Here is a 23,733-nt window from a genome sequence, read left to right as displayed (position 1 = left end):
TCTTTTGCTCAAGGCTAGCGCTCTACCACTTGAGCCACAACACCACTTCCAGCTTAGTTTCTGTTTATGTGTTACTGAGGAATCAAACCCAGGGCTTCATGCATGCTAGGCAAGCACTCTACCACTAAGCCACATTCCCAGCCTATCTTTCATCTTTATTTGATTAGAAGACATCACAATATTCATCTATCAACTGAATATTAAATGCTTTCATATTACTGAGATCACAAAAACAAGAATGACACCTTAGATTTGGATGCAGATTATATCTGTTGTGATGAATTTATCTTTTGCCTCAAATAACTGTAGCAAAATATAAAACTATTCCTATACTTATGAATAGGCTTTTGATTCCATGTTAACTAATGAATTGGTAAGTTTTCACTTTCAAGGAAATTGTATCCTGCATTTTCTGGAAAGTTTAACTGAGCACAGCCTATAGGTTTTTTTGGTTTTTTGCCCGTCCTGAGGCTTGAACTCAGGGTTTGGGCACTGTCCCTTAGCTTCTTTTTTTTTTTTTTTTTTGATAGTCACAGGTCTTATTTTTTATTAACATAAAGTAGTTGTACAAAGTATCATTCAACAAAGCAGTTGATGAATACAATGCATCTTATCAATGTCACCCCTTCTATCATAGCCAACCCTAACCCTTCCCTCAGTTTTCCTGATTTTGTATGATAAACACTGATTTTTTATTTCATTCTCCATACTTAAACTTTTAACTCATCTGTCCTCCTTCCCCTTGAGTCTACCCCCTTCCCCCTTTTCATGTACTCTATTTTGAGGGTTATTAACACTTTACCACTTGATCCACAATGCCACTTCTGGCTTTTTCTGTTTATGTGGTACTGAAGAATTGAACGCAGGGCTTCTGCTAGGCAAGCACTCTACACAAAGCCACATTCCTAGCCTAGCTTATTATTTTTTAATGCTTTCTAAGTTATTTGATTTTACCATAATTTTAGGGTAGCAATAAATTAGTGAGAAAAAAACTTCTAGAATTCTGTGTGAACTAGTTTCAGGTGGTTTGTAAAATACTACCTGTTAGGCTGAAAATCTCAGCAGAAAACAATGGAATGGTAGTTTTCATATAAGAATCCATGGTCTAATGTAAAAAAAAAGAATTAAGGGCATTTTTATAAGTTCTGTAGTTCCTAGACTAAATAACTATCATCTTCACGTTTCACACACATTGAATATTTTCCTTTGTATAGCCTCAGCCAAACAGCAAATATAAGACTAGCATGTGCCGAGATTTGCGACAGCAAGGAGGTTGTCCACGAGGAACAAATTGTACATTTGCCCATTCTCAGGAAGAGCTTGAAAAGTAAGTTTTGAGAATTCTTTTATTTGAGTTTAACTTCTGGTTATTGTGAGACTCATATAGTCTTAAAGTTTCCAATGTTTTCAAAGACACAAATAAGTTCACATTCTAGATTCTTTACATTGTAAAATCACATTTTCTTTTGTAACTTTAAGATTAATGTGAGTAGAATATTAATATAAGTGATTTAGAGCCTTATTCAAGGATTATGTGTTAGTACCAGTTTTTAGCTGGAATCCATATTTCTGCTACCTGCGTAGAAAAAACATTTCTGTTTGCTTTTATCTTATTTGTTCAGGTCATTTAACACATTAGCAAAATATTAGGCAAAATGCTAAAGCATATACTTTTCCTTTTCTGGCTTTTGGTGTTTTAAATATTTTTTATCTGTTTTCCCTTTCAATGTGTTCAGTTAACCAAAACTTTGTTCATCAAAACTTCACCAAAAAAATGATCCTCATCTTTTTTTCTACAAAACAACTGATCTGTATCATGTCTTAGTGGCATCCTCATTTTGATTTTAGATACTTTACAGCAAAGCTAATTTTCTATTCACAGACTTCATCCTCCATTGTTCATTTTTCTCTGCCACTCTGTTCAACCAGTTATACAAACCATGTAATAAGAATCTTCTTTGTAAGTTATCTTCAGTTTTTCCTACATTCTCACTTACCAAGTTCTGCCAAGTTCTTGAGCTTCCTATATATTTCTCAAGTTTTGCCATCCATATAGTACAAGCTATCAACTCCTTTTTTTGTTTGTTTATGTGTGTGTGCATGGGTCCTGGGGCTTGAACTCAGGGCCTGGGTGCTATCTCTGAGCTTTTCTTCCTCAAGGGTAGCACTTAACCTCTTGAGCCACAGTTCCAGTTTTATCTTTTTAGTGGGTAATTGGAGATAGGTGTCTCACTGGCTTTCCTTCCTGCCTGACTTTCGTGAAACGATGATTGTTCTGAGTAGCTAGACATATAGACGTTAGCTACTGGCACCTAGCACTCAACTCCTTAATGTACAGATGATCCCTAACTTACATCTGAGGTTGTCCATTTCCTCTCTCCCACAAATCTTTGAATGTACAGATCTATGTATATCATTCCTCTGTACTTGTGTTTGATAGTTTCTTGTTGCCCTGAAGATAAAGATGCAAAATTTGAGTTGTGGCCTATAAATTCACAGCATTTTCTAATATATGTCTTAGCTTACAACACACCTTAATTATACTCTATACTCAACCCATACCAGTCTTCTGTCCATTCCTAGAATGCACCATGCTCCTACATCCCTCAGACCTTTCATTTACTGCTATTTCTTTCTTTTTTTTTTTTTTTTTTGCCAGTCCTGGGCCTTGGACTCAGGGCCTGAGCACTGTCCCTGGCTTCTTCCCGCTCAAGGCTAGCACTCTGCCACTTGAGCCACAGCGCCACTTCTGGCCGTTTTCTGTATATGTGGTGCTGGGGAATCGAACCTAGGGCCTCGTGTATCCGAGGCAGGCACTCTTGCCGCTAGGCTATATCCCCAGCCCCTCATTTACTGCTATTTCTTCTAGCTTGTCTCAGGAGCTTTTCCTTTACCTTTTATATCTCTCACTTTTTCAAAGGGATTTTTTTTTTCACTGCATCATATTGCTGCTTAGTCACATTTATCACAGTTTTAAGTAATTAAAATGGTCTGTTTCATAGGTTGACAGATTTTTCCGTGAAGTCCAATATTTTTGGCTTTATGGGCAATACGATTTCTGTTATCCAGAAAAATTGGACATAGACAATGTTTAGGATAGGCATGGTTATAAACTTTATTTAGAAAAATAAGCAACTTTGGCTTATGTGATATAGTTATTGATTTCTGATTTATTGTCTGCCTTACTAAAGTGTGAGCCTGATAGACTACATCTTGTTTGTCACTATCTGCTTTCCTTTATGACCAGTACTGAGCATAATAGAGAGTATTTCTGTAAGTGCAGCATAAAAGAGCCTTCACATGCTTCTCTTCTCAAATTTTCCCTTTACTTAAAGGTCCTAGAAAGGCGATAGAATGCCTAAGGAAGAAAAGAAAGATTCTATTAGCTTACAGTCTAACTCAGTATATAGAATTTCATATCATAATCATTCTTGAGATTCTAGGAGGTTTATTCAGCATATCTCTATCTGAAATAGAGGTTTTTAGGCTAACATAGAACCCTTTTAACTTTCTTTTTTCCTTTTGCTTTTTTTGGAATTTTTAAGTATAATTTTATTGTTATTATTAAGGTGTTATATTAGAGGGCTTACCATTTCAGAAGCTAGATAGTGAATACAATTATTTTTGGAGAATGTCACCCCTTCCTTTGCTTTTCCTACTTTCCCTCTTTCATCCCTGCCTACAAGTTGCATAGTTCATTTTCCTCATAGAGTATACTGAATACCATGACTATATTTCATTCTTCCTCCCTCCATTTCTGTACCTTCCTTTCCCCCACTGAAAAGACAAAGAACAACAACAACGTAAAAACACCACCAGCAACCAAAACAAAACAAAACAAAAAACCTTTGTTTCCATTTCCTGGAATTTTTTCAAAAAACAGTATTTTAAATGTTCAGAGGAGTTATGCCTTTGGGTTCCTCCCCTAAAAGTGTCCTTTTTTAGTCTGACTGTATGTGAATTTCTAGAGTCCTGTATAAGTTATCATATCCAGTTTTATTTTAGATCTGCCTTTCTCTTATGAGAGAAAACATGAGCCATTTGTATGTCTGCAATTAGCTTCCCTCATTTAACATGATTTGCTCTAGGTCCATCTATTTCCTTGCAAATGACATGATATTAGTTTTTTAATCATTTTCATCTTCTGAAAGTTGGTGCCTCAGTAAAAAGGATCTGATCCAAATATTATTCTCAGCCCTAACTTTATCAGATTGTGCTTGTTAATTTGTTTGCTTTAAGGAAGATTCAGTTGATTACTATATCATTTTATTTCATACTTCTTTCCTCTTCTACATGTTGTTCCCTCTATCTTGTGTCTCCTTTCTAATTTTATAGAGTGGTTTCTAATCATACTTAGATATTATCTTCCCTCTGCAGACTTTCCTGATTTGTTCAGGCAGTGTTGCTTCCTTCACTGTGCTGCCATAGCTCTTGCCTTAGTCCATTATATGCTACTAGAGCAGAATTCCAGACTAGACAATTTATAGTGAAAATTTATTTGACTCACAGTTCTAGAAGCTGGGAAATCCAAGACTGAGAGGCTGTGGCAGAAGGGAAAAAGAATACATTTACAAGGGAAAGAGAAGGAAGGAGAAGATTGTAAACAAGGCAGTTTCTTATCTACCTCCACACATTTAAAAACAATTTTAATAAGTTTTATTATTCTCATAATTGTATATGAAGTATTTTGATTATATTACCCCCCTTGTCCTCTCTTCTTGTCCTTCCCCTACCTACTAGTTCCCACCCACAGGCAGACCCACCCTCACTCCCCCCCCCTTTTTTTTTTTGCCAGTTGGTCCTAGGCTTGAATTCTGGGCATGGGTACTGGACCTGATCTTTTGTGCTTAAGGGAGGTACTGATGATGGAGAGCAGATTATAAACTGAGTGAAGGATTAAAAGCACTTGAGAAAACTTATGGATGATTTTAAGAAAATATGGAGTAACTGACTATTTCAAGTTTAAGGTCTAGATTTTAAGTCTAAGTCTTTATTTTTGTCTGTCGTGGGGCTGGAACTCTGGGCCTGGGCACTGTCCCTGAGCTCTTCAGCTCAAAGCTGGAGCTCTACCACTTGAATCACAGCACCAATTCTGGTTATCTGGTGGTTTATTGGAGACGAGTCTCATGGACTTTCCTGCCTAGTCTGGCTTTGGAACCGTGATCCTCAGATCTCAGCCTCCCGAGTATCTAGGATTATAGGATGAGCCACCCGTGCCAGGCCAGCTGAGCATTTTGTATGAGAACTTTGGAGAAGAATGTAGATTAGGTTTCAGAGAAGACGTTAAAGGAAGTACACAGGTTACTGGCGCCTTAATGCCACCAAACTGCTTTTCTCAAATGTAGGTCTACCCATACTCCTCCTTAAAGAAATGATCATTGGTTCTCTCGGTGCCAAACATCTAAACTGATCATCTCCAGATTTGGAGGAATCTGTTTATTTCAAACTTCATTTTCTATTATTTCATCTTTAGCCACTCTAACCTAGAAGCATTCTTTCCTTTGAGCTTAGTGTGTGTTTATAGTTGAATAATGTAACTGTTTATACATACTGAAGGAAAAATTTGAAAGCATTGCTCATTGCCAACATTTCATATTTATTTGTCATGTTTATGTATAACATTAATATCTGGTTAATTTAAGCATAGAGATGGCCACAATATATGTAGTCTTCTATCTGTGTAACTTTTCCCACTTAAAATTGGGAAATTAAAGCATACACTAATGGCTGACTCATCATACTAGCTACACAGGATGTTGAGATCTGAGGATCCCAGTTTGAAGCCTGCATAGGCAGAAAAGTCCTTTAAACTCTTCTTCTTCTTCTTTTTCACAGTCCTGTGCCTTGAACTCAGGGCCTGAGCACTGTCTCTAGCTTCTTTTTGCTCAAGCCTAGTGCTCTACTACTTGAGCCATAGCACCACTTACAGCTTTTTCTGTATATGTGGTGCTGAGGAATTGAACTCAGGGCTTCATTCATGCTAGGCAATTACTCTACTGCTAAGCCACGTTTCCCAGCTCCCTCCTTGAAACTCTTATCTCTAATCAATCACCAAAAGTTCAGAAGTAGAGCTATGACTCAAGTGATAGAGCACTACCCTTGAGCAAAAAGCTCAGGAACAGTGCTTAGGCCCTAAGAGTTTAAGCCCTAGGAGCAGCACAAAAATATAAAAGTATACCATTCTTGAATGGTAGTGCTTTTAACTTTCATATGCCTTTTCTTTCTTTGTTTCTTTTTTAATTTCTTTCATTTTTTTTGCCAATCCCAGGCTTGAATTCGGGGCCTGGGCACTGTCCCTGAGCTTCTTTTGTTCAATGCTAACACTCTATCACTTGAGCCACAGCACTACTTCTTGCTTGTTGTGTTTATGTGGTACTGAGGAATCAAACCCAGGTCTTCATACATGATAGGCAAGCACTCTACCACTAAGCCACATTCCCAGCCCTGCCGTTCCTTTTTATTCTCTGTTTCAAACTGAATTTGGTGCTAGTTACTGGTAGTTTTACATAGTGTACTATATTCCAGTTATGGAGGATTTTTAAGCACTATCTTCTTCCTATTCTGTCAGCTTCTTTGAGTATATGTGCTTTGCTTGCCATATCATGTGTCCATGCATACATATTTTATACATAAGTGTAGTGTATTTTTCTTTTGTGGCATTTATTACAATATAATTGATATAGTGCTTGCCTGAAGAAATTTTATAAAGTTGTTTCTGATTCAAAAATATTTTCCTATTGTCTGTTTTTCTTTAGATTAAGATTTGAAATGGTAATCACTAATTCATTGATTATGTTTAAATAGGTATCGATTAAGGAACAAAAAAATCAATGCAACTGTAAGAACATTTCCTCTCCTAAGTAAAGTTGGTGTAAACAACACTGTCCCAACCACAGCCGGAAATGTCATTTCTGTCATAGGAAGTACTGAAACAACTGGGAAAATCATTCCAAGTACAAATGGAATTTCAAATGCAGAAAACAGTGTTTCCCAGCTAATCCCACGTAGTACTGATAATACATTAAGAACTCTAGAGACTGTGAAGAAAGTGGGGAAAGTTGGCTCCAATGGTCAGAATCCTGCTGGGCCCTCTGCAGAGTCTGTAACTGAAAAGTAGGTATTAAGTAAAAATGATTGGTATGTAGTTCTTTATCTTTTATTTATATATTTTGAAATGCCTTAGTATAAATACACACTTTTTTTTGCCAGTCCTGAGGCTTGAATTTGGCCTGGGCTTTGTTCCTGAGCCCCTTTGTGCTCAAGGCTAGAGCTCTACCACCACTTGAGCCACAGTGCCACTTGCAGCTTTTTTTGTTTATGTGTTACTGAGGAATCGAACCCAGGGCTTTGTGTAGGCTAGGCAAGCACTCTACCACTAAGCCACATTCCTAGCCCACACACATGTTTTATTTTGGTTTTGGTGGGGTTTTTTGTTTGTTTAGCAGTACTGGGGTTTGAACTCAGGTTTGCTCACAGTTGCTCTACCACTTGAGCCATTTTGCTAGCCTTTTTCATGTTGTTTACTTTTCAGATAGGTTTTGCTTTATGCCTAGGCCAGCTTGGATGTACCCTTCCTATTTATACTTCTCCAGTAGTTGTGATGATAGGCCACTATTGATGGAGATGAAGACTATTGAACCATTTTTTTCTTTTACCAGGACTTGACCTCACAGCTTCCCACTCTTGCTGAGTTTTTTTGATTATGGCTGATAAAATAACACGTTAGCTACGTTTAGGACAAGCTTTTTTCTGGCTAATTAGAAATAGAGTCTGATGGACTTTTCTTCCTGGGCTGACTTCAAGCCTCCCTCTCAGATCTCAGCCTTCTGACTAGTTTGGATTCCAGTCGTGAGCCCCCAATGCCCAACAGTTGAACTTTCTTCGTCTGAGTTTGCTTCACATCATGACTTCCTGATCTCTGCCTCCCAAGTAGCAAGGAGTGCAGTCACTGTACAGAAGCCTACAGAATAACATTTAATTCTTATTTCTACACAGAATGCTTCGTATAGTAGAAAAGGTACTAAATATGAAGAAATTCGTGTCATCCTGGCTTTACAACTGGATAGCTCTCTAAATATGGAAAGTCACTTAACTTTGTTTTGTTGTCCTCAACTGTTCATTCAGAATTGAGTTTTTCCACACCTGATTTCAGTGAACTTCAGGACCGATTCCATAGAGATGCCAGAAAGGAACTAAGTAGAAACCTGAAATGATGAGGAGCTAGACACGCTCTCCCTGTTACAGAATATTTGCACTTTATACTCAATAATGAGGTATAATTGAGTGGAGAGTCTTTTTTTTTTTTTTTTTTTTTTTTTTTTTTTTTTTTTTGGCCAGTCCTGGGCCTTGGACTCAGGGCCTGAGCACTGTCCCTGGCTTCTTCCGGCTCAAGGCTAGCACTCTGCCACTTGAGCCACAGCGCCGCTTCTGGCCGTTTTCTGCATATGTGGTGCTGGGGAATCGAACCTAGGGCCTCGTGTATCCGAGGCAGGCACTCTTGCCACTAGGCCATATCCCCAGCCCCGAGTGGAGAGTCTTTGAAACCAAACTCGTTTGTTTTGTTTTGTTTGAAAGTTTCGCTGTGTAGCCAAGGATGGCCTCAAACTTGAGGTTCCTCCTGTCTCAGCCTCATTAGTACTGGAAGTACAAGCATGCATCACAACACTCAACCGGCCAGATTCTTTGGGATTCAGTTTTGGCTCAATTTTTCCTGGCTATTTGACCTTAAATCTTTCTTCCTCCCTTTACTCATTCACACAATTAAAATACCTATTTTTTGAACTGAAAATGTAGCTTAATGTTCTAATGCTTGTCTAACATGCCTGAAGCCCTGCATTTGATCCTCAGCACAGCATTGGGGAGTGAAGAATACCTCCTTCATATGTTGGCTGTGAAACTTATGTATGTATGTATTTTTTTTTTGGCCATGGTGCTTGCACTCAGGGTGCTTGTTTCTAAGCTCTTTTGCTCAAGGCTAGCACTCTACCACTTCAGCCACAGGGCTACTTCTGGCCTTTTCTGATTATGTGGTACTGAGGAATTGAACCTAGCACTTCATGCATGCTTGGCAAGCACTCTGCCACCAAGCCACATTCCCAGCCTCTTCCTTTAAAAAAAAAATTATTTTAAAGAATTCTGTTGGATTGCATAGTGCTTCACACCTGTCATCCTAGATGTATAGAAAGGTGTAAATAGGGTTTTAATCCAGGTAGCTCAGGCAAAAATCAAGAGCCTGTCTCAAAAATAAGCACACTAGAAACATGGAACTAGTGGTACAGTACTTGCCTTGCAGTGCAAAGCCCTGAGTTCAAACCCCGGGACCACCACAAAAGGATAAGTGGGCTGGGATTGTTTTCATTTTTTGTTGCTCTCAACAGAATATGGTATCTTTTACTATGATTTTGAAAGTGAGCGGTTTATGGCAGCAGTGACATTCCATGCCATAATTGTCACTGTGGAAATATGTAACATGTTTTTATACTTTTTTTCTGTATGATTCTATCAAAAATTTCTCCAGAAGAAAAATTAACAAAGTGATTGCCCTTTGCCCTCTGTTCAATTTTCTCTGCAGTAAAATTAGCTCTCCACCCAAGACTCCTGTAAGTAATGTAGCAGCTACCTCAGCTGGGCCCTCTAATGCTGGAACAGAGCTGAATCCCGTTCCTCCCAAATCTAGCCCATTCCTAACCAGAGTACCAGTATATCCTCAGCATTCTGAAAACATTCAGTATTTTCAAGATCCAAGGACTCAGATACCCTTTGAAGTCCCACAGTACCCACAAACAGGTAAGTGCTTTTAAACAATTCTGAGAAAAACATAAATCATAATCTAATATTTTTTCCTTAAAGTAATCATTTGCATGTATCTTGAATTAATCCCTTGGAGTTTCTGACCCTTAAGTTTTCTGCCCAGAGACTTTGTGATCTTAGATACCAATATATATTTTCTTCACTAAAGAACTTAGATACACACTTAGAAAACTCAGTAATAGGTAGCTCAGAGGGTTGTTTAAGAACATGAGCCTATATGTCATCTTGACATAAGAGCAATATAGGACTGACAAAAGTGACAATACAAAGGAAAAAGACTTTGAATTTCTATGGTGGCAAATTGTGGGACACGAAATACTACTGGAAAATAAAGGCTAGTCAATAAGGCTTGTTTGGTGATTCCTCTGGTGCTGATAAGAATCTAAAGTTGTCTGATGCTTTGCTTTTGTCCTTCCTGGTAAACACAGACATTGTCTCCTGTATTTAGACAAGTAACAAGGGCAGATCTGTTTCTGGTTTCTGTGTCTTTTCACTTGTCTTCAACTCATAATAATCCTTTTGGCATAGAGGTATATACTGGCTTATTCTTCCTCCTTGAGTATGTGGTTTGTTTCCTTTCTTTTAAATAACTGATACATGAAAACATTAAAATTGTACATATTAATGGCGGACCATGTGCTATGTTGATACATCTGTATGTTGTAGAATGTTTATATCAGATTAAATTAAATAGGCCTTACCTCCCCAAACATGTATCTTTTTTTCTTTTCTGTTTTGCCTACACTGGGCTTGCACTGAGAACCTCTCACTTGACTTTTTCACACAAGTCTTACATTCCACCACTTCTTGTCTTTTTGTTGTTTTTGTCAATTGTGGTCCTTGAACTCAGGACCTGGGTAACTGTCCTGAGCTCTTTTGCTCAAGGCTAGCGCTCTACCACTTTGAGCCACAGTGCCACTTCCCATTTTCTGGGGGGTTAATTGGAGATAAGAGTCTAATAGACTTTCCTTCCTGGGCTAGCTTCGAATGCAATCCTGAGATCTCAGCCTCCTGAGTAGCTAGGATTACAGCTAGGCACTGGTGCCTGGTTTTTACTGGTTAATTGGAGATAAGAGTTTATCAAACTTTTCTACCCAGGCTGATTTCAAACTGTTAACAGATCTCAACCTGCTGAGTAGCTAGGATTACAGCTGTGACTGTAATTGCTATAATAAATGACTGGCGTCAATCATCATATACTTATTGCGAAACTATTCAAAATCCTTTTAACGTTTTTAAATACATGTGGTAATAATAGTCACCCTACTGTGAAACGGTACACCAGAACTTACTATTGTAACTATTGTATAATGTAACTATAACTTAGTACTCATTGATCAATTTTCCATATTTCTCCTTCCCCTTACAAGATCTTCTCAGCCTCTGATGACCACTACACCAAAATTCATATGGGATAAGCTGTTCATTGTTGTTGTTTTGGTCGAAGGGCTTGAACTCAGGGCCTGAGCGCTGTCCCTGAGCTCTTTCAAGGCACTCTGCACTTTGAGCCATGGTTTTCTGGTGGTTAATTGGAAATAAAAGACTCTCACAGACTTTTCTTCTGGGGATGGCTTTGAACTAATCCTCAGATCTCAGCCTCCTGAGTAACTAGGATTACAGGTGTGACTACTGGCGCCGAGCTGAGATAAACTTTTTTTTTTTCTTGGCCAGTCCTGAGGCGTGGACTCAGGGCCTGAGCACTGTCCCTGGCTTCTTTTTGCTCAAGGCTAGCACTCTGCCACTTGAGCTACAGCGCCACTTCTGGCCATTTTCTGTATATGTGGTGCTGGGGAATTGAACCCAGGGCCTCATGTATAAGCACTCTAGCCACTAGGCCATATCCCCAGCCCTGAGATAAACTTTTTTAATTTCCACATAGGACTGAGATTTATGGAATTTGCCTTTCTATGACTGGCATATTTCATTTACCATATTGATCTCTCCAGTTCTGTTCATATTGTCAGGATGAGAGAATTTTTACTTTTTTATGTGCCACGTTTTCTTTGTCAGTAGCTGAACACTTAAAATATTGATTTGTGAATAGTGCTGTAGTACACATGGGTGTGTACATGTCTCTTCTGCATACTGATCTTTTCATTGGATATATATAATGAGCTGGGATTACTACATCATATAATAGTTCTGTTTTTATTTATTTATTTTTGTATGTGTGTCCCAGCTCTAGGGCTTGAACTGGAGACCTGGGCACTGTTTCTTAGCTTTTTCCTCAAGGATAGAGCTTTACCTTTTGATACGCACCTCCACTTCCAGCTTTTTGGTGGTTAATTGGAGATAAGCTTCTCATGATCTTTGACTTTGAATCTCGATCCTTGTATCTCAGATCTCAGTCTCCTGAGCAGTTAGGATTACAACCATGAATTACTGCACCCTGCTTTCATTAGTGTTTGTTTTTGTTTTTGTTTTTGTTTTTTTTTTTTTGGCCAGTCCTGGGCCTTGGACTCAGGGCCTGAGCACTGTCCCTGGCTTCTTCCCGCTCAAGGCTAGCACTCTGCCACTTGAGCCACAGCGCCGCTTCTGGCCGTTTTCTGTATATGTGGTGCTGGGGAATCGAACCTAGGGCCTCGTGTATCCGAGGCAGGCACTCTTGCCACTAGGCTATATCCCCAGCCCTCATTAGTGTTTCTTAATGAAGTGAGATGACAACTCATTGTGAAGGCTTATTGTTAAATTTTGTTTATATTTAGTGAACTTAAGCATTTTTTTCAACCTGTTGGCCTTGTATCAAAGATGTTTGAGAAATGTTTTGTTTATACTTTTAATTGATAACTTGTTTTATTGCTATTGGATTTCTTTTTCTTTTTTCTTTTCATTTTTCTTTTATTGGCCAGTGCTGCTGCTTAAACTGAGCACTGTCCCTGGCTTCTTTTTGTTCAAGGGTAGCCCTTTACCTCTTGAGTCACAGTGCCACTTCTGGCCTTTTCTGTTTATGTGATGCTGAGGAATCGAACCCAGGTCTTAAAGCATGCTAGGCAAGCACTCTACTCCTAAGCCACATTCCTGACCCCTGCTATTGGATTTTTGTTGTTTTGGTACTTTGTGGTACTGGGTTTTTAATTCAGTGTCTTACACTTGCTAGATAGGTGCTCTACCACTTGGAGATAAGCACCCCATCCTTTTTCCTTCTTCCCTTATTTTTTTGGCTGAGGTCTCACTTTTTGCCTAGGCAAAGTCTGTACCCCATCCTCCTATTTATGCTCTTATAGATCTGAGATGACAGGTATATACTACTTTACCTGTATTTCTTGGTTTAGATGTGGGAGGGGGAGTCTCACAAACATTTTACTGGGGCTGCCCTCAAATTACCATCCCCCTGATCTTAACCTCTCATGTAGTTAGAATTATAGGCATTGAGCCAACATGCCCTGCTTCTTTTATTGTTTTTTTGCTCAGACTGTCCTGGGACACATTCCTTGTACTTAAGATTCCAGTATAGTTGGGATGATACTCCTGAACTACCATGCCCACTTTATTTTGCTGAGATAAGATACCATAATTTTTTTCTTGAGCCAGCCTTGAATTGTGATTCTTTTAATAGCTGCCTCCCAAGTTGCTGAGATTTACGGGTGTGAGTCATGGTGCCTAGCTTGTTTCTGCGTTTTCTTACTGTATTTATTTGTAAATAAATAAATTGTGGCCTGAACTCAGGCCCTTATACTTTGTCTGCTTTTCTGCTCACAGCTTGTGCTCTGTCATTTTGGCCACACCCTCACTTTCAGCATTTACTTGTTAATTGGAGAGAATAGTCTTGGACATTTGTGCTCAGGCTCACTTTGAACCACAGTCCTCAGTTCTTAGCCACTTGAGTAGCTAGGATACAGGTGGGAGCCACAGGCATCTGACTTCCTTATATATTTTAGGTATAGTGCTCTTGATAAATGTATACTTTGCTCCAAATTCTCCTCTTCTGCATATTGCCTGTGCAATCCGATGCTTGTTTTGTTTGTTAGGACCATTTTATTTTGATGCAATCTATCTTGCTTACTTGAACCTTCATTTCATTTGATTCTGATGTCTTTCCAAAAAGCTCTTGACCATTCCACTAGTCTAAAGAAATCCCCACTAGGATTTTTCTTCAGTAGTTTCATAGCTCTGGGTATTACATTTAAAGCATTTTGAGTTGATTTTTGTAAGTGGTTAGAGATACAGATCTTATTTAATTTTTCTGCATGTGTAGTACTGGGTTTGAATTCAGGGCTTCGTACTTGCTTGGCTAACACTCTACTGCTGTTTATTTTGGAAATGTAGTTTCACAACTCTCCTGCTTCCTGAGTAGCTAGCAGTACTGGCATAATCCACTTGTGCCCTGCTATTTAAGGCTGTCATTTATAAAAATCAAATATAAAGTCCAGTAATGGCCTTTATGAAGTGTAGTACAAGGTATAGTTTGCATATACTTATGTAAAATTTTAGTAAGAAAATGAACAACACATGAATTTTCAGAAAAGTCTTTTTTCTTTGCCCCCAAACTGCTTAATAAGAATTAGTGGTGTGGGCTGGAAATCTGGCTTAATGATAGAGTGCTTGGCTGGCATGCATGAAGCCCTGGGTTTGATTCCTCACTACCACATGAACAGAAAAAGCTGGAAGTTACACTGTGGCTCAAGTTCAAGTGGTAGAGTGTTAGCCTTGAGCAAAAGAGGCTGAGGGACATTGCCCAGGCCCTGAGTTCAAGCCCCAGAACTGGCAAAAAAAAAAAAAAATCAATGATGTAACTGATTACTTAATCTAAAACCTTAATCTAAAATGATACCCTAAAAGGAAAGTCTAACCCTTTACTAATAACTTTGTCATCTGTTTTGTTCTTTGTGTTTGTTTTTGTCAGTCCTGGGGCTCGAACTCAGGGCCTGGGCACTGTCCCTGAGCTGCTTTTGCTCAAGGTTTAGTATTCTACCACTTGAGCCACAGGGTCATTTCCTGCTTTTTTTGTTTATGTGGTACTGAGGAATTGAACCCAGGGTTTCATGCATGCTAGGAGAGCACTCTACCACTAAGCCACCTTCCTAGCCCCCTGAACCTCTTTTGCTCAAGGCTAGCACTTTATCACTTGAACCACAGCGTCACTTCCTGCTTTTTCTGTTTATGTGTTACTGAGGAATCAAACCCAGGATTTCATGCATGCTAGGCAAGCACTTACCACCAAGCCACATACATTCCTGGCCCTGTCATCTGTTTTTAAGTAGCAGTTTAACAAAGTATTGAATGTAAATGATTTTTATATAATGCTATCCTGAAATTATGTGGCTTCTCTGTAAGGTGAAGATCACTTACTGATTATATTTCCCGACATTAAAGGGTACTTTAGACTTAGCCCATTGTAAAATGTTGGATTTTGACCAAGGTTGTATTAAATATTCCTTTCTTCGATTTTCAAGGATACTACCCACCACCTCCAACGGTGCCAGCTGGTGTGGCTCCTTGTGTTCCTCGCTTTGTGAGGTCCAGTAATGTTCCAGAGTCCTCCCTCCCACCTGCTTCCATGCCATATGCCGATCATTACAGTACATTCTCCCCTCGAGAGCGAATGAATTCTTCTCCTTACCAACCCCCTCCTCCGCAGCAGTATGGACCAGTTCCTCCAGTACCTTCCGGAATGTATGCTCCTGTGTATGACAGCAGGCGCATCTGGCGTCCCGCTATGTATCAACGAGATGACATTATTAGAAGCAATTCTTTACCTCCAATGGATGTGATGCACTCATCTGTCTATCAGCCATCTTTGCGGGAAAGATATAACTCATTAGATGGTTATTATTCAGTGGCTTGTCAGCCACCAAGTGAGCCAAGGACAACTGTGCCTTTACCAAGGGTAAGTGGTTATGGAGACAGAAATGCTACTGCGGTGTGTAAGTTAAGAGCTAATGTCTGGTATGGAACCAGACTGCCTTGGGGCTCCTCTTACTGTGTGACTGAAAATTTTACTTGCCCTTCCTGTGCTCCAGTTGTTCATCTATTGGATGGAAATAATAGTAGTACCTACCTCATAAGGCTGTTGTGAGAATTAAATAAGTGCTTCAGATTTTACTCTAGTTTAAGTTTAGATTAGGTGAATAAATATTAACCTTTTTATTTATGTGTATATAGAAAAAGTAGGGTAATTCCCCTCTCCCTTTTTTTACCCCCAACAATATCAAACTGTTTATTATATTCACGGAGCATAGTTAAATTTATTCATCACTCCCTAGATGATCAAGATGTTTCTTTTATCCCCCCTTAGGAACCTTGTGGTCATTTGAAGACCAGTTGCGAAGAGCAGATAAGAAGAAAGCCAGATCAGTGGGCACAGTATCACACTCAAAAAGCACCTGTCTCTTCAACTCTTCCTGTGGCAACACAGTCACCAACACCACCTTCTCCTCTATTCAGTGTAGACTTTCGAACAGATGTAAGAAAAGTTTTAATCACATTTTCGCATAGATAGTTCAAACAGTTAACTTCAGATATTTATTCAAACCAAGATTAGCTCATTTGGATATCTTGCAGTGGTTTGGAATGCAACTGACTTTAGCATATCAACACACTATGGCTAAATATTGGGAGATTCTGAAGACCCTCAAAAACACAGTTCTTTACCAAGAAGTCAGTAGTATAGTTTTGTTTTTATTTTATTTTTTTGGTGCTGAGAATGGAACCCTGAAATGCATGTTCTATTACTTAGCTATAGCCCCCTCCTTCACCATTAGCATGTGTTTAGCATGAACATGGTCCTGAGCTTGATCCCAACACTACAAAAAATTAAAAGTAATTTATATCTACCATTTATTGAATACTGACTCATGCCAGGCACTATACTAAGGATTAATATAATACTGTTTTATTTAATTCTCACAAAAATCTTAAGGGGTAGATATTATTCTTATTTTTATGGTTAGCAATCTAACTTACTTAAGAAGTTAAGTAGTTTGCCAAGATCTTTGATCCTATAAATAGCTGGTGTTTGAATCTTAGTCTCAGAGGCATTGAATCTTAGTCTCTGCTTCACACAAGAGGTGCAGAAATGTCTGCTATATTATTTCTTTCATTTATATCATCATTAGTTATTTTACTTTATGCCACTATAGTTTCAGTTTTGCATAGTTTTTATTACTATTATAGTTGGAGAAAATCATTACTTTTTACAAATTCCTTCTAGTTTACCCCCCACACCCTCAGTGACTCTGACATTTTATGTTATGAAAACATTAAGCTTTAATAACTGGGTAAATGGTTATCCACTGGGCATGGTAGGCATGCCTGTAATCACAGCACTTGAGAGGCTAAGACAAGATAACCTTGAATTCAAGGCCAGCCTCGCCTCGACAGTACAGTGAGCTCTGACTCAAAACAAGTAAACAAAAAGTTCCATGTATTCGTCATTAGATTATTTTGAAGTAATCCTACTTATGTTTCAATATAGCATTGAATTGTCTTAAATTCACTTGAAGTAGGTAAACAGGTTGGTAACAGTGACAGAAATGCCACTGCTTGATAGAAAAGTATGTTTACAATGTTTCTGTATTACTTGAAGAAATGCATGTTTCCTTATGATGCAGATCTCTTGTTACTTAGTATGACTTTGGACAAGATATTTAACCCTTTTGGTCCTGAGTTTCCATATCTGTAATTAGGACACTAGATTTAGTGATTCTTATAATCTCTGTATTCTAGCACTATAGTGATCCTTGAAGTCCTTTTGAATTCCTTTGTTCTTTAATACTTTGTCGCTTGTTGGTTATATTTTGTTATTTGTATGTGTTGTTTTGTTTTTCTCAAAATTATAGCTGTAAGGTATGGACTGTCATCTGTATCTCTGTGTATTTGTTTTATTTATTTTTACTATCCCATACCATATTAGCCTGTTATAAATCTTTGTTGGTTGATTCTTGGTAGAATCAGTCAAGGGCTTCTTGGAGCACTTCAAGGATAGAATAAAAAAGAAAGTATGGAATTTTTTATTGTATAAATAGTCATTCAAAGAGCATAAAGTTCACTATGAGGGCTTCTGAGTTCTCTGATTATTTCATTAACCTCATAAACGTAATACTAATTGTCTTTTTTTTTTTCCAAATCAGTTTTCTGAGAGTGTGAGTGGTTCAAAATTTGAAGAAGATCATCTTTCCCATTATTCTCCTTGGTCTTGTGGCACCATAGGCTCCTGCATCAATGCCATCGATTCAGAACCCAAAGATGTAATTGCTAATTCAAATGCTGTGTTAATGGTATGATTTTTCTGGGGTGGGGGAGTTGGGGGTTGAGAAGATAATGCAGTTCACTGAAGTTTTACAATGAATGCTTTTTTTAAAAATCATGTTACTAAGGCTGGGAATACGGCCTAGTGGCAAGAGTACTTGCCTTGTATACATGAAGCCCTGGGTTCCATTTCCCAGTACCACATATATAGAAAATGGCCAGAAGTGGCACTGTGGCACAGGTGGCAGAGTGCTAGCCTTGAGCCAGAAGAAGCTAGGGACAGTGCTCAAGCCCTAAGTCCAAGGCCCAGGATTGGCAAAAAAAAAAAAAAAAAGAAAGAAAGAATGAAAACGGCCAGAAGTGGGGCTGTGGCTCAAGTGGTAAGAGTGCTAGCCTTGAGCAAAAAGAAGCCAGGGACAGTGCTCAGGCCCTTGAGTCCAGGTCCAGGACTGGCCCCCAAAAAACCCCCAAAAAACAAACAAAAATCATGTTACTATATAACTGTATATAACCAAAGGAGCTATATTTAGCTAAGTCTGAAATAATTGCATTTAATGTTTAAATTATTTGACCATAGTTCGGAAGCTTAATATAGTTGTTGAAATCTAAAGCTAGTGTTTAACTTACTAGAAAAATCTAATTTCATGTTTTTTGATAACATTTACCTTTGTTTTTAGTATAAGTAATTGCTAGTAATCCTTTTATTGATATTCTTTGCTTTCTGCAGGATCTGGACAGTGGAGATGTTAAGAGACGAGTGCATTTATTTGAGGCTCAGAGAAGAACAAAAGAAGAAGATCCAATAATTCCTTTTAGCGATGGACCCATCATCTCAAAATGGGGCGCAATTTCCCGATCTTCCCGTACAGGTTACCACACCACAGATCCTGTCCAGGCCACTGCTTCCCAAGGAAGTGCAACTAAGCCCATTAGCGTATCAGGTAATCCATTTCATTAGTACTTGGCCTGATATACTCCCAGCATCTTGCTTTTTTATTCCCCAGCCTGCAGGTTGGAAAATAATTCCCATCTATTTAACAGCAGTGATTAATTCAGAATTAAATGATTTAACTCACCATCCCATCCCTCATGGACTCAAATACCCATCTATTTAAAAAAGTATACGTTCATATCTGTACACTGATTTATCAGTTTTCTAACAAATCTCTTTCTGTATTTCTATAGATTACGTCCCTTATGTCAATGCTGTTGACTCAAGGTGGAGTTCTTATGGTAGTGAGGCCACATCATCAGCACACTATGTTGAACGGTAACATTATTCTTAATTCTTTGAGATTCTCTACTTTGAGACTTGTGTGCTTTCTCAGAATACAAATCCAATTGTACATGCAATATCCTTTGCTAAGTTGAGCTATGTAACTAACGTCTGAAAAAATTACATTTGGCTTGTTGGCTGAAACTTTCAAGGGTTGGCCTTCTACATAAAACATAGGTTATTACTGTTTTAGTTTCATTTATGTCAGTTTTACTAAAGTAAACATATTCTTTTTAAAGGGACAGATTCATTGTTACTGAGTTATCTGGTCATAGAAAGCATTCCAGTACTGGAGACCTTTTGAGCATTGAACTTCAGCAGGTAGGCTCTGTTTAAGTCAGCTTTGATTTAAAAAAAAAAAAAAAAGAATATTTGAAAGCTATTACAGTTGGTAGTTTTTGGTTTTGGCAGTCCTGGGGCTTGAACTCAGGGCCTGAGCACTCTTTGGCTTCTGTTTTGCCCAAGGCTAGCACTCTGCCACTTGAGCCACAGCGCCACTTCTGGCCATTTTCCGTATACATGGTGCTGGGGAATCGAACCCAGGGCTTCATGCATGCTAGGCAAGCAATCTACCACTAAGCCACATTCCCAGCCCCAAAGCTATTGTAGCTGGAAGCTAAGTTTACTTCTTTTCTTCTCATGTAGGCCAAGAGTAACTCATTACTTCTTCAGAGGGAGGCTAATGCATTGGCCATGCAACAGAAGTGGAATTCTCTGGATGAAGGCCGTCATCTTACCTTAAATCTTCTAAGCAAGGAAATTGAACTGAGAAATGGAGAGGTGAAGAAATTAAACCTCTCGGGTTTCCTGCTTAATGTATTTGTTCATATAATGTTATACCTTGATTTATCCTTTTACTTAGTACATTTTAGGCTGCTTCTTTCTGATGACTAGTTGACTGATTACTTTGTTTTGTTTCCCCAGTCCTGGGGCTCAAACTCAGGGCCTGGGCACTGTCCTTGAGCTTCTTTTTGCTCAAGGCTAGCACTCTACCACTTAAGCCACATTGCCACATCCAGCTTTTTCTGTTTATGTGATCTGAGCAATCAAACCCAGGGATTCATTTATTCTAGGCAAGCACTCTAGCATTAAGCCACATTTGCAGCCCCTGATTACTTTGAAGGCTTACAGTAGAAATAAAATTATATTCCTAGATTTCGTAAATAATGCTTTCGTTAAAATATTGGAATTCCCATTTTACTTATAGGTAGGTTCCAGGTTCTGCAGGCATACTCTGTGACTCTGTGTGTGTGCGTGTGTGTGTGTGTGTGTGTATACACATATATATGTATGTGTACATATGTGTACATATATGTGTATATATAATTTTTTAATCTACAGAGTGATTATACAGAAGATGCTGCTGATACTAAGCCTGATAGAGATATTGAGTTAGAACTTTCAGCACTTGATACTGATGAACCTGATGGACAAAATGAGCAAATTGAAGTAAGTGTCACAATTAATTAGGAAGTTTTATTCCATTGGAAATTAAAAGGTGCTTTCTTACTGAGCAATTAATGGTTAATTTTTTAGGAGATCCTGGACATACAACTAGGTATCAGTTCTCAAAATGATCATTTGCTGAATGGAACAGCAGTGGAAAATGGCCACCCAGTCCAGCAGCACCAGAAGGAGTCACTGAAACAGAAGAGACAAAGCTTAGGTGAAGATCATGTGATTCTGTGAGTGTTAAAATTCATTACCAGTGAGCACAGGGCATGAATAAAGAGGAATAGATGCTGTCTTAGCATCACTTTTTTTTTTTTTTTTTTTTTTTAGCCTCCTGAATAGTTAGGATTACAGGCGTAAGCCACTGGCACCCAGTCAAGAGTAATTGCTTTTTCTTCTTTTTTTTTTTCACTTTTTTTTTATTAATTAAATTTTGTTGACAAGGTCTTGTGCAAAAGGGGTACAGTTAGTACATTAGGGCAGTGAGTACATTTCTTGTGATATCTTACACCCTCGTTTTTCTTTTCCTTCCCTAGATCAGGTAGGCATATATATATAAAACCCAGTGTACCAAAATCATATACAGTAGCCACGTGGCATACACCAAAGGAAATTCACCTAGAACTTTCCTTGTCTTATATGATCATATATAGATAGCTATTGAGCTATTGTGATCCACTAAGAGGTCTATTTAGATCTTTTTATGTTTAGTAGTTGTTTGGTTTTAGATACATAATGTAAGGTCGCTGACCCAAACCTGTGGAAATACCATTTGACAAGAAGTTTTTTGTTTCGTAGACCTGGTCTCTACTGTCTCCCCCCCCCCCCCCCACCACCACCCTAACAGTCATATATCAAGGAGATCATGCCCCTTTGTTCTCTGTGGTCTAGGCTTGTCTCACTCAATATTATTTGTTCCAAGTTCTGACCATTTTCCTGTGAATACCAATATTTTATTATTTCTAATCGCTATGTAGTATTCCATTGTGCATAGGTACCACATTTTTTGGATCCATTCATCTGTAGAGGGGCATCTGGGTTGTTTCCATATTTTGCCTATTGTGAATTGTGCAGCAATAAACATGGATGTGCAGATGTCTTTTTGATATCCTGAGACCTGTTGTTCAGGATAGATGCCTACGAGTGGTATGGCTGGGTCATAGGGTATGTCTATGCTGAGCTTTATGAGGAACCCCCATACTGTTCTCCAAAGTGGTTGTACTAATTTGCACTCCCACCAACAGTAGAGAAGGGTTCCTCTTTCCCCGCATCCCCTCCAGCATTTGTTGTTGCCCGCATTCAGAGTATGGGCTAACTGGAGTGAGGTGGTATCTCAGGGTTGTTTTCATTTGCATTTACTTTACTGCCAGGGATATTGAACATTTCCTCATATGTTTCTTTGCCATTTTTATCTCTTCTCCTGTGAAGTCTCTCTTTAGCTCCTTTGCCCATTTAATAATTGGTTTACTGGGGGCTGGGGATATGGCCTAGTGGCAAGAGTGCCTGCCTCATACACATGAGGCCCTGGGTTCGATTCCCCAGCACCACATATACAGAAAATGGCCAGAAGTGGCGCTGTGGCTCAAGTGGCAGAGTGCTAGCCTTGAGCAAAAAAGAAGCCAGGGACAGTGCTCAGGCCCTGAGTCCACGCCCCAGGACTGGCCAAAAAAAAAAAACAAAAAAAAAAAAAACAAACAAATAATTGGTTTACTGGGTTTGGAGGGGGATAGTTTTTTGAGTTCAATGTAGATGACAGATATTAGGCCTTTGTCTGTTGCTGTGCTGGTGAAGATCTTTTCCCATATGGTTGGCTGTCTTTTTAGTTTGGTGGCTATGTCTTTAGCTGTGCAGAAACTTTTTATTTTGTACTAGTCCCACCTGTCGAGTCTCTCCCCTATCTGTTGTGCCCCTGGGACTATATTCAGCAAGTTCCTTCCTGTGTCTATAAGTTCTAGCATCTTTCCTACTCTGTCCTTCAGTAGTTTCAAGGATTCAGGTCTGACGTTGAGGTCATTAATCCATTTTGAGTTGATCATGGTGCATGGTGATAGGCTAGGGTCTACTTTGAGTTTTCTGCATATGGCTGTCCAGTTCTCCCAGCACCAGTAGTTGAAGAAGCTATGTTTATTCCATTGTATGTCTTTAGGTCCTTTGTCGAATATCAGCTGACTGTAAGAATGTGGCTTTATTTCTGGGTCTTCTATTCTATTCCATTGGTCTTCAGGTCTGTTTTATACCAATACCAGGCTGTTTTTGTTATGATGGCTCTATAATAGAGCTTGAAATCTGCTATTGTGATACCTCCTGCACTGTTTCTTTTGCCTAGAATTGCTTTGGCTATTCTAGGTCTTTTGCTGTTCCATATGAATTTATGGGTTGCTTTCTCTATTTCAGTGAAGAATGTAGCTGGGACCTTGATGGGGATTGCATTAAATTTGTATAACATTTTGGGCAATATGGCCATTTTCACTATATTGATTCTGCCTACCCATGAGCATGGGAGGTCTTTCCATCTCCTTGTGTCCTCTTTGATTTCTCTTTTTAGATTTTTATAGTTCTTATTAAATAGGTCATTCACATCTTTAGTTAGGTTAATTCCTAGGTAATTTATTCTTTTTTAGCTATTATAAATGGTATTATTTCCACAATTTCCTTTTCTGCTTGTACCTTGCTGATGTACAGAAAAGCTGCTGATTTGGTTGATTTTGTATTTAGCATCACTTTTGGTTTTATGCTATGAAAGAAAAAACTTGTATGATATGGCAACGATTTGGTCAGTGTGAATTTTTAGAGAAGAGGTAAATTTGAATTAAAAAAAGTAATCCATTGTAATAACTTGAAAATTGTTACTTGTTAAGGTTAGAATTAGTTTGTGCCCCATCATCAGGTTAGAAGTCTTTAATTCAGCCAAACTTCTAGATCACAGAGGGAGAATTAAAACCCAGATTAAGTATTTCTAGTCTCAGAAATTCATGTTAAGTTTTTCCTGGCTATAATATTGCCATTAT

At 38.6% G+C, this 23,733-nt stretch overlaps 1 protein-coding gene across 4 annotated transcripts in view; it reads left to right on the top strand.

The window, feature by feature from the left end:
- Rc3h2 (ring finger and CCCH-type domains 2) overlaps window positions 1-23,733 on the top strand; it is a 55,528-nt gene that overhangs the window by 28,736 nt on the left and 3,059 nt on the right. For 2 of the 4 annotated variants that reach the window (XM_048341875.1, XM_048341884.1), the window contains exons 9-20: window positions 1,215-1,327; window positions 6,805-7,113; window positions 9,572-9,786; window positions 15,204-15,637; window positions 16,046-16,213; window positions 17,880-18,026; window positions 18,725-18,938; window positions 19,183-19,267; window positions 19,513-19,594; window positions 19,919-20,053; window positions 20,615-20,722; window positions 20,810-20,958. In XM_048341875.1, the coding sequence (XP_048197832.1) occupies window positions 1,215-1,327; window positions 6,805-7,113; window positions 9,572-9,786; window positions 15,204-15,637; window positions 16,046-16,213; window positions 17,880-18,026; window positions 18,725-18,938; window positions 19,183-19,267; window positions 19,513-19,594; window positions 19,919-20,053; window positions 20,615-20,722; window positions 20,810-20,958 (2,159 nt within the window). Of the gene's footprint in view, window positions 1-1,214; window positions 1,328-6,804; window positions 7,114-9,571; window positions 9,787-15,203; window positions 15,638-16,045; window positions 16,214-17,879; window positions 18,027-18,724; window positions 18,939-19,182; window positions 19,268-19,512; window positions 19,665-19,885; window positions 20,054-20,614; window positions 20,723-20,809; window positions 20,959-23,733 lie in introns of those variants that run through there. The other 2 variants (XM_048341892.1, XR_007210387.1) reach the window with 2 other exon arrangements.

This window comes from Perognathus longimembris, chromosome 1 (assembly GCF_023159225.1).
Source record: "Perognathus longimembris pacificus isolate PPM17 chromosome 1, ASM2315922v1, whole genome shotgun sequence".
In the NCBI taxonomy this organism is placed as follows: Eukaryota; Metazoa; Chordata; class Mammalia; order Rodentia; family Heteromyidae; genus Perognathus; species Perognathus longimembris.
This window is presented reverse-complemented; position numbering and strand designations above follow the sequence as displayed.